Below are 15,003 nucleotides of genomic sequence, written 5' to 3'. Positions count from 1 at the left end.
ACCCTATTCCTTATGCAGTGCACTACGACCCTATGGACCCTGGTCAAAAGAAGTGCACTGCATAGGGAGCCATTTTAAAGCTCTGACTAAAAAAACAGCCACAACTGAAGGACTAATTCCCGTCCCCAACATGTTGATGTGTCAAAGCTTGCTGTTGGTCGCTATGGTTACAAGGTTCCCCTTTGGATGGTTTGTGTTGCTCCTCATCCTCTATCGTCGGCCCGGCGACAGTTACCATAGGAATACATCCTCTATCGTCGGCCCGGCGACAGTCACCATAGAAATCCATCCTCTATCGTCGGCCCGGCGACAGTTACCATAGAAATACATCGAAACGAATCAACCAATCGATCAAATCAATGATAGATTGATCTAACTAACAGCTAGGAAAGAAGAGACCATGCATCCGTTTAAACACACAGGAGGACAACAGGACATTATTGAGTCTGTCAAGGCCAGTGCATCAGAAACATGAGATCAGTCGATCAACCTGTCGGGCATCTTAAAGGTTAATAAAATGGCCACCTTATGCTTCTGGCCAGCGGACGTTCAGTTCAACAGCAAAGCATGCAGTGCAATGTGTGTCCATTTCAAATGACAAGGGGAATCATAGGACATGCCATAGTGTGTGTGTGTGTGTGTGTGTGTGTGCGCGCGCAAGACACTGAGACAGTAAAAAAAACAACCACCCGTCAGTCATCTCAATGTCCATTACAGTTTCTTCATCTCTCATCATCCTCGTGTCTCTTTACAGTAGTTGTTATCTCATTCATTCACCATCATGGCTTTAAGTTGAAGATAAATTCATTCATTATCTATGAAGATTCTTCTCCTTTAAAAGAGGACTGTGAAAGTCCTTCCTGTCCAGTCATCATAATAATCATCACTTACATCTTAAAAACAACACAAAGGGATTCAAGAGGCCGAATCCTAAATAGTACCCTACTTTTGATATAGGGACAGTGAAAGAAATGGGACAGGTTGGGTGTCTCCTCCTCAAGCCCTATTCCCTACAAAGTGCACTACTTTTGACCATAGACCTGGTCAAACGTAGTCTACCACATAGAGAACAGGGTACCATTTAGGACTCTACCTAGGCTAGATAGTTCACCGCAACATGCTAACAGTGAACACCTCGCCTGTCTTTCTGTGTCTGTACGTCCGTCCGCAGTGACAACGATACAATCTCAGCTTTTTAAGAAGTAGATTACTATGGCTATTAAGAGATCACTTTAACTCTGAAAGATACATAAAATAACTTTCTCTCCCTCTCCTCTGTCATATTGGTGTGAGGAAAGAGAGAGAGAGAGAGAGAATTAATAAAAAAAATAAACAATACAAAGATAGATTGATAATTATTAACAACATCGAGCAGGCACATCACCCTGGTTGTTTCTCAAATGGCACCCTATTCCCTATATAGTGCACTACTTTACCAAAGTAGAGAATAGAGTATAATTTGGGATGCAGTCGACCTATCTATGAAAGCAACACCTGTAGTCAGTCAGTTTAAATCATTACTTTGCCGTTTGTAACAAAACAACACACTGAAAAATAGAAGTATGGAACTTTTAAATATTAGGAAATACTTTAGATTTTTTTTTTTTTTAATCTTATCTTGATTTCACACCACAACCAATGAAGTACAAGTCCTCACAGGAAAATATACAATTCCAGGTTTTTTCCTCTTTTTTTGGGGGGGGAGGATTGAATATTATTTTTCTTAGTTCGTCATCAAGGTGCTAGAAGTCCCTCATGTCATGTACGAGTGGGTGTGTTGTTGTCCTTCTTAATTAATGGTCCGGGGGGAAACGAGGGTGCAGGCAGAACCAAAATAATCTTAATGAGCCAATTCTTCTTTCTTTCAATTATTTCTCTAGAAGGGAGGGAGTCAAGTACGAGCCTGTAGCTAGCTAGCAGTGTCCTAACACTGTAAAATGGCTTCCTTCCTCTGTCAGCTCTCTGCTTTCCTGTATGTCTAGTACAGTAAGACACTACATCATCTGTCATGTCGCTTTCCTTTTGGCTCTTCAACTATGTCAGATCAGCAGCTGAGAGGGAAAGGAGATGAGGCCGTCTGATTTGGACAAAGAAAGACTAGTTGTGTGTCCGTCCGTTTAATTGTTTGGTCTCTCTCGCCCTCTCCTTCTGTCACTGTCTCCCTCCCTCTGTCTCTCTCTCCATCCCTCCCTCTCTGTCTCTCGCTTTCTCTCCCTCTGTCTGTCTCCCCCTCTCTCTCTCCCCGTCTCTCCCTCCCTCTGTCTCTCCCTCCCTCTGTCTCTCCCTCCCTCCCTGTCTCCCTCCCTCCCTGTCTCCCTCCCTCTCTCTTTCCCTCTCTCTCGCTCTCTCCCTCTCTCTCGCTCGCTCTCTCCCTCTCTCTCGCTCTCTCCCTCTCTCTCGCTCTCTCCCTCCATCCCTCCCTCCCTATCTGTCTCTCTCTCCCTCGCTCTTTCTCTCCCTCTCTGTGATGTGTGGTGATAGGGGCTACATCTCTCTCCCTCTCAGAGTGATGTGTCTTGGTGGATACTCTGCAGACAGTCCAGTAGTTGCTGATAGGTGTTGCCAGGTGAGGCTACGGTCTGGAAGACCGACTGGAAGGCTCTGCGGTCCAACTCTTCATCTAGCTGGTGTCTGTAGAAGTCCAGGGCTACCAGACAGAACAGGCTGATGTCCACCACGTCACTCTTACCCATACGGCTGATGACATGGGGCAGGCTGGGGGGGAGAGGAGTTAAGGAGAGATGGAGGACAATATGACTTCTACTTCTCTACCACACACAGACAGACAGACAGACAGACAGACAGACAGACAGACAGACAGACAGACAGACAGACAGGCAGACTACAACCCCACACGTCCCCCTCTCTAGTAAGGATACAGAGCAGAGACCCACTGGGAGGTGGAGGCAGAGATAAAGAAGCAAGACAGACTCCACATGGCCATGGCAACTGGGGTTCTCTGGGTGAAGTTAGATAGAGACAGTAACACCCAGTCTGTCACCATACTGGACTGGCCTGTAGCATGGAGGGTCTGGAACACCTGAGAGACACAGGGTTAGAGAGGGAAGGAGAGTTAGATAGAGACAGTAACACCCAGTCTGTCACCATACTGGACTGGCCTGTAGCATGGAGGGTCTGGAACACCTGAGAGAGAGAGGGAGGAGAGGGAGGAGAGAGAGAGGGAGGAGAGAGAGAGAGAGAGAGAGAGGGAGGAGAGAGAGAGAGGGAGGAGAGAGAGAGGAGAGAGAGATGGGGGGGTAGCGAAAGAGAGTGAGTTGTCTGTCACATGGAGTTGTACCCACCTTTACTTTCCACCATTCTCACACTGACCTTGTAGACGACAGTAGCCATGAACTGTGGGTAAGGCTGCTGATTGGACAGGAACTCTCCGATGACCTTGTTCATGACGTCCTGCGGAGGGAAGAAGTCGTCCAGGAACTGAGGAAGAATCCTAGCCACCACCCGTGCCTCGCTGGGGAAACCCTTACGGATCCTGGGACAACAATGTAGGAAATATCAGGGATAACGGACATGGAAAAGCAGACATCAGAAAACAACTGTGAGACTGGGTACATTGTTAGAAAATAGACAACCCCCCCCAAAAAGACTGGGTACATGAGACGTTATAAAATAGACCCAAAAATAAAGGATCCCGGAAGACCAGGAATAACGGACATGGAAAACCAGATATCAGTCTGTCTATGGTTGATATGAGACAACATCAAACCAGATATATAACAGTCTATTACTATGGTTGATATGAGAAAACATCAAACCAGATATATAACAGTCTATTACTATGTCTAATATGAGAAAACTGTTCCCATTACATTCATTTAGCAGATGGGCTAACAGTAATGTTCTGAAGCCCCACTGGATGAAATATGACAGAGTGTTGTGTGTCTGATAGAGTTGTGTGTAGACGTGTTTATTGTCCAGACGTGTTGTCGTCACCACCCTACCTGTCGAAGAGCACAGAGACCCTCTCCATGGCAACGATGACAGACTCGCTGTCGGGGGCCTGAGGGTCGACAGCGCCGGCCGGGCGACCGGGGCTGGCCTTCTCCTTGCCTGAGGAGAAAGCAACAGGACCCGAGGTAACCTCTGACCCCTGACCTCTAACCTCTGACCCCATCACCTCTGACCCCAACGCTGACTCTGCTGTCGACGCTGAGGTACGCACCGCTGGGAGGATGAGAGGGTGATTCGTCGTGATTATTAAACGATTGTTTGATGGAAAAGTTTGGTTATTTTTTTATTCGTAGACAAAGCTGGTTTGGTGGTAGCCTGGGTATCAGTGTGTGTGTGACTAACAATCCACACCTTGTGGAATGTTAGCTAAACAGACTGGTACCCAGGCTAGTTTGTGAGGGAGGAGTTTGTAGGATTGGGGTTAGTTAATTGGTCGTAGGAGGGAATCTTGTTTTCCTGTCCTGGGAAGAAAGGGGATTCTTAGAATTGTTAGCATTAGCTATATACTTTATTATGTTAGTGTTAGCTATATTAGCGATAGCTATAGCCCCTACATTGTTATGTTAGCGATAGCTATAGCCCCTACATTGTTATGTTAGTATAAGCTATAGCCTCTACATTGTTATGTTAGTGTAAGCTATAGCCCCTACATTGTTATGTTAGTGTAAGCTATAGCCTCTACATTGTTATGTTAGTGTAAGCTATAGCCTCTACATTGTTATGTTAGTGTAAGCTATAGCCCCTACATTGTTATGTTAGTGTAAGCTATAGCCTCTACATTGTTATGTTAGCTATAGCCTCTACATTGTTATGTTTGCAATTGCTATAGCGTCTACACTGTTATATTAGCGATAGCTATAGCCTCTACATTGTTATGTTAGCGATAGCCTCTACATTGATATGTTAGCGATAGCTATAGCCTCTACATTGTTACGTTAGCTTTATTCCAGCTCTAGCATGGCAGGACACTTGTTATACACCTACAGCGTAATGCATTATTCTCATGCGTACATGCAAGCGTAAGCTACCTAGAATTAGTTTAGTGATAATGGCTAATAGTTAGTTGTCTTGGAACTACATACATGCAGGGCTAGGCAAGTTAGCATTAGTTAGGTTATATTAACTAGTATCTAGTTACCCTACTTGTGTAATATGAGTAGGATGGTATCGTTGTTGTAAAATCATAGCTGTGTACATGCAGATAGCAGGAATAAGCTAGCTAGAGTTAGTTAGCCAGGTATAGGTATGTCTAGATGTCTTACCTGTGTATGTGCAGCTATGAGCTAACAAGCGTTAGTAAGATGATACAAGGTAGCTAGCGTTAGTTAGATGATACTAGGTATAGGTAGATGTTACCTGTGTACATGCAGGGCTAAGCTAGCTAGCGTTAGTTAGATGATACTAGGTATAGGTAGATGTTACCTGTGTACATGCAGGGCTAAGCTAGCTAGCGTTAGCTAGATGATACTAGGTATAGGTAGATGTTACCTGTGTACATGCAGGGCTAAGCTAGCTAGCGTTAGTTAGTTAGATGATACTAGATAAATGTTACCTGTGTACATGCAGGGCTAAGCTAGCTAGCGTTAGCTAGATGATACTAGGTATAGGTAGATGTTACCTGTGTACATGCAGGGCTAAGCTAGCTAGCGTTAGTTAGATGATACTAGGTATAGGTAGATGTTACCTGTGTACATGCAGGGCTAAGCTAGCTAGCGTTAGTTAGATGATACTAGGTATAGGTAGATGTTACCTGTGTACATGCAGGGCTAAGCTAGCTAGCGTTAGCTAGATGATACTAGGTATAGGTAGATGTTACCTGTGTACATGCAGGGCTAAGCTAGCTAGCGTTAGTTAGTTAGATGATACTAGATAAATGTTACCTGTGTACATGCAGGGCTAAGCTAGCTAGTGTTAGCTAGATGATACTAGGTATAGGTAGATATTACCTGTGTACATGCAGGGCTAAGCTAGCTAGCGTTAGTTAGATGATACTAGGTATAGGTAGATGTTACCTGTGTACATGCAGGGCTAAGCTAGCTAGCGTTAGCTAGATGATACTAGGTATAGGTAGATGTTACCTGTGTACATGCAGGGCTAAGCTAGCTAGCGTTAGTTAGTTAGATGATACTAGGTATAGGTAGATGTTACCTGTGTACATGCAGGGCTAAGCTAGCTAGCGTTAGTTAGATGATACTAGGTATAGGTAGATGTTACCTGTGTACATGCAGGGCTAAGCTAGCTAGCGTTAGCTAGATGATACTAGGTATAGGTAGATGTTACCTGTGTACATGCAGGGCTAAGCTAGCTAGCGTTAGTTAGTTAGATGATACTAGATAAATGTTACCTGTGTACATGCAGGGCTAAGCTAGCTAGTGTTAGCTAGATGATACTAGGTATAGGTAGATATTACCTGTGTACATGCAGGGCTAAGCTAGCTAGCGTTAGTTAGATGATACTAGGTATAGGTAGATGTTACCTGTGTACATGCAGGGCTAAGCTAGCTAGCGTTAGCTAGATGATACTAGGTATAGGTAGATGTTACCTGTGTACATGCAGGGCTAAGCTAGCTAGCGTTAGCTAGATGATACTAGGTATAGGTAGATGTTACCTGTGTACATGCAGGGCTAAGCTAGCTAGCGTTAGTTAGTTAGATGATACTAGATAAATGTTACCTGTGTACATGCAGGGCTAAGCTAGCTAGTGTTAGCTAGATGATACTAGGTATAGGTAGATATTACCTGTGTACATGCAGGGCTAAGCTAGCTAGCGTTAGTTAGATGATACTAGGTATAGGTAGATGTTACCTGTGTACATGCAGGGCTAAGCTAGCTAGCGTTAGCTAGATGATACTAGGTATAGGTAGATGTTACCTGTGTACATGCAGGGCTAAGCTAGCTAGCGTTAGTTAGTTAGATGATACTAGATAAATGTTACCTGTGTACATGCAGGGCTAAGCTAGCTAGCGTTAGCTAGATGATACTAGGTATATGTTGATGTTACCTGTGTACATGCAGGTGAGCATGAGTCCCAGTGCAGACATGGCTCTGTGAGGGCTGGGCATGTTAACCCTGTCCACACTCAGTTTAACCAGCGCCTCTCCGTCCATACGAGACAGCTGCTCCGACAGCAGGAGGCGCTCCAACCCACGCAACACACAGTGGTAGATCACTGAGGGGGTAGAGTCTTCACTGGCTGATACCATCACACCACACATCTAGAGAGGTGGAGGGGGGACGGAGGGAGAGAGAGGTGGAGGGGGGGACGGAGGGGGAGAGAGGTGGAATGGGGGACGGAGGGAGAGAGAGATGGATTAGTACTAACCTGTATAACCCCAGCAGTACTAACCTGTATAACCTCAGCAGTACTATAGTACTAACCTGTATAACCCCAGCAGTACTACAATACTAACCTGTATAACCCCAGCAGTACTACAGTACTAACCTGTATAACCCCAGCAGTACTACAATACTAACCTGTATAACCCAGCAGTACTACAATACTAACCTGTATAACCCAGCAGTACTACAGTACTAACCTGTATAACCCCAGTAGTACTACAGTACTAACCTGTACAACCCCAGCAGTACTAACCTGTACAACCCCAGCAGTACTACAGTACTAACCTGTATAACTCCAGCTGTAAACTCAGCTCCTACATCCAGAGGGTAGTTCTCCATCATGTAAAAGGCCACAGCACACATCACCAAGACATGCTGCTGGTTGTGCAGGTTCACACAGCTGAGAGACAGAGAGAGAGACAGAGAGACAGACAGAGAGAGAGAGAGAGACCGAGAGACAGACAGAGAGACATTACTAGCAATGACTGAGGGAAAGTTGTACTTAATATAACTGATATGTGGTTGTCTTACCTAGCTACTTTAAAATGAACGCACTAACTGGAAGCCACTCTGGAAAACAGCTAAATGACCAAAATTAGCCTAAATATAAACCATCAGCTTAGTGAATACCATTGGGGTTATTATAATATAAACCATCAGCTTAGTGCAGCTTAGTGAATACCATTGGGGGTATTATAATATAAACCATCAGCTTAGTGAATACCATTGGGGTTATTATAATATAAACCATCAGCTTAGTGCAGCTTAGTGAATACCATTGGGGTTATTATAATATAAACCATCAGTTTAGTGAATACCATTGGGTTATTATAATATAAACCATCAGCTTAGTGAATACCATTGGGGTTATTATAATATAAACCCTCAGCTTAGTGAATACCATTGGGGTTATTATAATATAAACCATCAGCTTAGTGAATACCATTGGGGTTATTATAATATAAACCATCAGCTTAGTGAATACCATTGGGGTTATTATAATATAAACCATCAGCTTAGTGAATACCATTGGGGTTATTATAATATAAACCATCAGCTTAGTGCAGCTTAGTGAATACCATTGGGGTTATTATAATATATACCATCAGTTTAGTGAATACCATTGGGGTTATTATAATATAAACCATCAGCTTAGTGAATACCATTGGGGGCATTATAATATAAACCATCAGCTTAGTGAATACCATTGGGGGCATTATAATATAAACCATGAGTTTAGTGAATACAATTGAGTTATTATAATATAAACCATCAGCTTATTGAATACCATTGGGGGTATTATAATATAAACCATCAGCTTAGTGAATACCATTGGGGGTATTATAATATAAACCATCAGCTTAGTGAATACCATTAGGTTATTATAATATAAACCATCAGCTTAGTGAATACCATTGGGTTATTATAATATAAACCATGAGTTTAGTGAATACCATTGGGTTATTATAATATAAACCATCAGCTTAGTGAATACCATTGGGGGTATTATAATATAAACCATCAGCTTAGTGAATACCATTGAGGTTATTATAATATAAACCATCAGCTTATTGAATACCATTGGGGTTATTATAATATAAACCATCAGCTTAGTGAATACCATTGGGGGTATTATAATATAAACCATCAGCTTAGTGAATACCATTGGGGGTATTATAATATAAACCATCAGCTTAGTGAATACCATTGGGGGTATTATAATATAAACCATCAGCTTAGCTTTCAGCATGACACATCCTTTACAATATATTACACTTCATTGGACTATGTCAATATGTTAGGATTATAATGCCATTGTTGATTAGATGCCTTTTCATTAATTATTCAATTTTTTATCTATTTTAGTGTATTTTCTTTTGAACCATACAGTCTATCCACTAGAAACGCATGGTCACAAAACATTTATACTACAGTTGAAATCGGAAGTTTGCATACACCTTAGCCAAATACGTTTAATCTCAGTTTTTCACAATTCCTGACATTTAATCCGAGGAAAAATTGTCTTAGGTCAGTTAGGATCACCACTTTATTTTAAGAATGTGAAATGTCAAAATAATAGTAGAGAGAATGATTTATTTCAGCTTTTATTTATTTCATCACATTCCCAGTGGGTCAGAAGTTTACATACACTCAATTAGTATTTGGTAGCATTGCCTTTAAATTGTTTAACTTGGGTCAAACGTTTTGGGTAGCCTACCACAAGCTTCCCACAATAAGTTGGGTGAATTTTAGCCCATTCCTCCTGACAGAGTTGGTGTAACTGAGTCAGGTTTGTAGGCCTCCATGCTCGCACACGCTTTTTCAGTTCTGCCCACAAATTTTCTATAGGATTGAGGTCAGGGCTTTGTGATGGCCACTCTAATACCTTGACTTTGTTGTCCTTAAGTCATTTTGCCACAACTTTGGAAGAATGCTTGGGGCCATTGTCCATTTGGAAGACCCATTTGCGACCAAGCTTTAACTTCCTGACTGATGTCTTGAGTTGTTGCTTCAATATATCCACATCATTTTCCCTCCTCATGATGCCATCTATTTTGTGAAGTGCACCAGTCCCTCCTGCAGCAAAGCACCCCCACAACATGATACTGCCACCCCCGTGCTTCACGGTTGGGATGGTGTTCTTCAGCTTGCAAGCCTCCCCCTTTTTCCTCCAAACATAATGATGGTCAATATGACCAAACAGTTCTATTTTTGTTTCATCAGACCAGAGGATATTTCTCCAAAAAGTACAATCTTTGTCCCCATGTACAGTTGCAAACTGTCATCTGGCTTTTTTATGGCGGTTTTGGAGCAGTGGCTTCTTCCTTGCTGAGCGGCCTTTCAGGTTGTGTCGATATAGGACTCGTTTAACTGTGGAAATAGATACTTTTGTACCCGTTTCCTCCAGCATTTTCACAAGGTCCTTTGCTGTTGTTCTGGGATTGATTTGCACTTTTCGCACCAAAGTCCGTTCATCTCTAGGAGACAGAACGTGTCTCCTTCCTGAGCGGTATGACGGCTGCGTGGTCCCATGGTGCTTATACTTGTGTACTATTGTTTGTACAGATGAACGTGGTACCTTCAGGCATTTGGAAATTGCTCCCAAGGATGAACCAGACTTGTGGAGGTCTACAATTTTTTTTCTGAGGTCTTGGGCTGATTTCTTTTGATTTTCCCATGATGTCAAGCAAAGAGGCACGGAGTTTGAAGGTAAGCCTTGAAATACATCCACAGGTACACCTCCAATTGACTCATATGATGTCAATTAGCCTATCAGAAGCTTCTAAAGCCATGACATCATTTTCTGGAATATTCCAAGCTGTTTAAAGGCACAGTCAACTTAGTGTATGTAAACTTCTGACCCACTGGAATTATGATACAGTGAATTATAAGTGAATTAATCTGTAAACAACTGTTGGAAAAATGACTTGTGCGATGCACAAAGTAGATGTCCTAACCGACTTGTTAAAACTATAGTTTGTCAACAAGAAATTTGTGGAGTGGTTGTAAAAACAAGTTTTAATGACTCCAACCTGAGTGTATGTAAACTCAACTGTATGTTTGAATACATATTTTTTTTTTAAGTTATCCAAGTATAAATTACCATAGATTGCCATAGATATTGTGTTAATTACCAAAATGACTGAAGATTCCAGTAACTTTAGTAAATTACTGGTTGCTTTGCAGAACTAGTCATGACCGTGCATTTCATCCTAGCCTCGTCCGTGACTAGAGCACACAGAAGGAATGACATCCATCCTCATTACATTTATCCCTGACAACAGAAAATGACATCTCAGAGCTAATACCACACACAGAATCATTACCCACACAAATGAGGCTGACCTTGAATGGCTGATTGACTGTAATTGAATGATGTAGACCATCAGAGGGGTCAAATTAAGGTCCTGGTTCTCTTTCAACATCAACAGCAGGGACACACAGAGACGTTGGTCTTCAACCCAGCATGGTTTAGTCTGCTATTAACATCAGGGGAGGGTTGAACCTTAGGACAAGGTTCTGATCAAGTAGCCACCCTTTGCCATGACGACAGCTTTGCACACTCTTGGCATTCTCTCAACCAGCTTCACCTGGAATTATTTTCCAACAGTCTTAAAGGAGTTCCCACATATGCACTTGTTGGCTGCTTTTCCTTCACTGAGGTCCAACTCATCCCAAACCATTTTAAGTGGGCTGTGTGTGTGTGTTACTCACTGTGCTATGGCCCGTAGGTTACTCAGTATGTACTCAGAGACAGCAGGTATCAGTTGTTTCACCGTGTCGTCCAGCAGGTCACACTCCAGTACATACAGAAGGCCGTGCAGCGCTCCCATACGGCTGGGGAGGTGGGTGCTGCGCAGGGTCAGCTCCAACACCCGACACACAGGTTCAGACGTAGCCTTGTCCTGAACACACACACACACACACACACACAGGTTTGTAAGCACACATATAACAAAGAAAAAAACATTTGTGGGCGTGGCCAATGGCGTGGTCTCCAAGCAAACATTTTATAGGCCCTCCTCTTGGCCACAGCGACCAACCAAATGTAACCGTTTGAAAGCTTATTTGGCCACGGGACGGTAGAAGATTTGTATGTAAAATGAGTGTAGGGGGAAACAGTGGTGTGTCTCACCATGCCCAGTACAGCTGCAGCCTTGCAGAGAGCAGGCACCAGGTACTGGTTCACTATCTCATCTTCAGCAGGATGGCTCTTCTGCAGCTCCATCAGAGTGGTGAACATCATGTCAAACTGGTTACGCTCCGTGAACAGGTCAGAGACCGCCAACAACTAGAGAGACGGGAGGGAGGAACCTCTTTATCAACCAAGGAAATGATCAACAAAGAAATACGAGAGTGATTCTCTCCCCATCCCATCATGCATCAGTGCAAGTATGGCTGGAGGGAGTTTCCACCTTAGTCCTCAATCCAATGTAACCATTGTGTGAATGAATGAACAAACTAACGAGTCTGTGTTCTTACCGATCGGACGACCTCGCTGATGAGCACAACAGGGGTGCGTCTGTTGCTAGGGGAACCGGGGAGGAGCCACTGGCTGTAAAGCTCCAATAGGAACTGAGAACAGGAGTGGATGTCTACACCTGCACGATGCTTCCTGTAGAAGGAGAAGAGAGGAGGAGGTTAGAGAGAGAAAAGAGAGAGAGAGAACAGGAGTGGATGTCTACACCTGTATCCTGCTTTGAGAGGTGTGTGTGTGTGTGTGTGTGTGTGTGTGTGTGTGTGTGTGTGTGTTTTACCTGGAATTGATAGGAGAGGTAGGAAGAGAGGCGGGGGCCGGAGTATCAGTCTCATCTTCCTCATCTTCACCCCACTCTTCCTCTCTCAGAGGGGTAATGTTGTTCCCCAGCCACACAGAATGGATGGACACCTGATGGAGAGAGAGAGACAAAGGAGAGGATTTAGAGAGAGAGAGAGAGAGACAAAGGAGAGGATTTAGAGAGAGAGAGAGACAATAAAGGAGAGGATTTAGAGAGAGAGAGAGAGAGACAATAAAGGAGAGGGTTTAGAGAGAGAGAGAGACAATAAAGGAGAGGGTTTAGAGAGAGAGAGAGAGAGAGACAAAGGAGAGGGTTTAGAGAGAGAGAGAGAGAGACAATAAAGGAGAGGGTTTAGAGAGAGACCCTGAAAATATCTGCAAGAGAAGGACACACAGCTATGCCATTTGGTCTGTCTGTCTTCCCTTTCCTCCCTAGCCCCCTCTCTCCTTCACTCCCCTCCATCCTACCTGTCCCAGTTTGTAGTCCATGTTTCCCATCTCTCTCTCTGTGTTGATCTGGAGCAGGAGTTTTTCATGGCTGATCAGTGTACCTGCTGAGACACACAGAGAAACACACTGTTCATCAATTACTAGGACCCATGAGGACCTCTGAACCCTGCACAGCTGAATGGATCTGACCCCAGGATGACACTACTACAAACAACTTGGAGGACTACCTGCTGAGACAGCAGACAGGGAGGGGACAGGGTACCAGGTGTGTTACCTGCTGAGACAGCAGACAGGGAGGGGACAGGGTCCCAGGTGTGTTACCTGCTGAGACAGCAGACAGGGAGGGGACAGGGTACCAGGTGTGTTACCTGCTGAGACAGCAGACAGGGAGGGGACAGGGTCCCAGGTGTGTTACCGGGTGAGACAGCAGACAGGGAGGGGACAGGGTACCAGGTGTGTTACCTGGTGAGATAGCAGACAGGGAGGGGACAGGGTCCCAGGTGTGTTACCGGGTGAGACAGCAGACAGGGAGGGGACAGGGTCCCAGGTGTGTTACCTGGTGAGACAGCAGACAGGGAGGGGACAGGGTCCCAGGTGTGTTACCGGGTGAGACAGCAGACAGGGAGGGGACAGGGTACCAGGTGTGTTACCTGCTAAGACAGCAGACAGGGAGGGGACAGGGTCCCAGGTGTGTTACCTGCTGAGACAGCAGACAGGGAGGGGACAGGGTCCCAGGTGTGTTACCTGGTGAGACAGCAGACAGGGAGGGGACAGGGTCCCAGGTGTGGTAGGGGTGGTGTGTGTGTACGTTGTCTCTCTTAGACACCATGGCCTGGATCTCTCTCTCCACCGCTCCTCTGATCACTGACAACTTCCTGCCAAACCTGACGGGAAGACAAGACCACGCCGATGTCAGGAATAACTAGGTCACCTGTCAATATGAATATAGTATGAGGGGAAAAGCCATTCTACAAAGTGAGAAAGTCTGAAGACTGTGGTATTTTAGGCTGTTGCTTGGTGTGGGTGTGTATAATGGGTAGCCTGATAATTGGGTCAGAATTACAGACAGAGCCCAGAGCCCACAGCCCAGAGTAGAAGCAGAAACCAGAATTGGGGTAAATAACTACCGATCTGATGTTCAAAAGTTGTTGTCGGTTGTAGTGAATAATAACGGATACATTGTGTAAACAGTACAAGAGAAAAGTTGAGTCTGAAAGAACGGCGGCCATCTTGTAATTTGAGTTAGTAAAATAAAGTAATTTCACTGTACTTGTGCATGTGACATTAAAACTTGAAACTTAATATGTGTGTACCCTGAGTGTGTGTACCGTGTGTGTGTGTGTGTTTACCGTGTGTGTGTATCGTGTGTGTACACCATGTGTGTGTGTGTGTGTGTACCGTGTGTCCAGGACTTTAAGGGTCTTGTTTCTAGGCTGTTGTTCCAGACAGGAGACAGCAGGGTTTCCAGCAGTAGGGAGAGTCATGGCACTCAGAACCAGAGAGGTGATGGCCTGCACTGCTAACACATTCAACTGGGTCCGCTCCAAGTCCTCCTGTTCAACACACACAGAGAGACAGACACAGAGAGAGAGAGAGACAGACACAGAGAGAGAGAGAGACACACAGAGAGAGAGAGAGAGACAGACACAGAGAGAGAGAGAGAGAGACATGGAGAGAGAAAGATAGAGACAAACACCATTGTAAATCTAACCCATATTTATGCTTATTTATTTTCCCATTTGTACTTTAACCATTTATACATCGTTATAACACTGTATATAGACATAATATGACATTTGTAATGTCTTTATTCCTTTGGAACTTCTGTGAGTGTAATGTTTACTGTTAATTTGTATTGTTTATTTCCCTTTTGTATATTATCTACCTCACTTGCTTTGGCAATGTTAACATATGTTTCTCATGTCAATAAAGCCCTTAAAATGAATTGAGAGAGAGACAGACAGA

The 15,003-nt window shown here is 44.0% G+C and overlaps 1 protein-coding gene across 6 annotated transcripts in view; it reads right to left on the bottom strand.

Moving 5' to 3' along the window:
• Positions 1-2,449: 2,449 nt before the first annotated feature.
• LOC115184257 (huntingtin) overlaps positions 2,450-15,003 on the bottom strand; it is a gene marked incomplete at its 5' end in the record, with an annotated part of 33,943 nt that continues 21,389 nt past the window's right edge. Inside the window, 13 exon segments of one of the 6 annotated variants that reach the window (XR_003874241.1) lie at positions 2,450-2,715; positions 2,880-3,144; positions 3,331-3,493; positions 3,963-4,185; positions 6,973-7,186; positions 7,596-7,710; positions 11,526-11,716; positions 11,947-12,102; positions 12,294-12,426; positions 12,569-12,699; positions 13,057-13,142; positions 13,783-13,922; positions 14,437-14,591. Coding sequence is in view for 2 of the 6 variants with exons in the window: in XM_029745293.1 (XP_029601153.1) it covers positions 2,502-2,715; positions 2,880-3,040; positions 3,331-3,493; positions 3,963-4,185; positions 6,973-7,186; positions 7,596-7,710; positions 11,526-11,716; positions 11,947-12,102; positions 12,294-12,426; positions 12,569-12,699; positions 13,057-13,139; positions 13,783-13,922; positions 14,437-14,591 (2,079 nt within the window). 6 annotated transcript variants of the gene reach the window in all.

The sequence above is a fragment of the Salmo trutta genome, unplaced genomic scaffold (genome assembly GCF_901001165.1).
Source record: "Salmo trutta unplaced genomic scaffold, fSalTru1.1, whole genome shotgun sequence".
NCBI classification, from domain to species: domain Eukaryota; kingdom Metazoa; phylum Chordata; class Actinopteri; order Salmoniformes; family Salmonidae; genus Salmo; species Salmo trutta.
The sequence above is the reverse complement of the archived record's forward strand: the minus strand, read 5'-3'. Positions and strand labels throughout refer to the sequence as shown.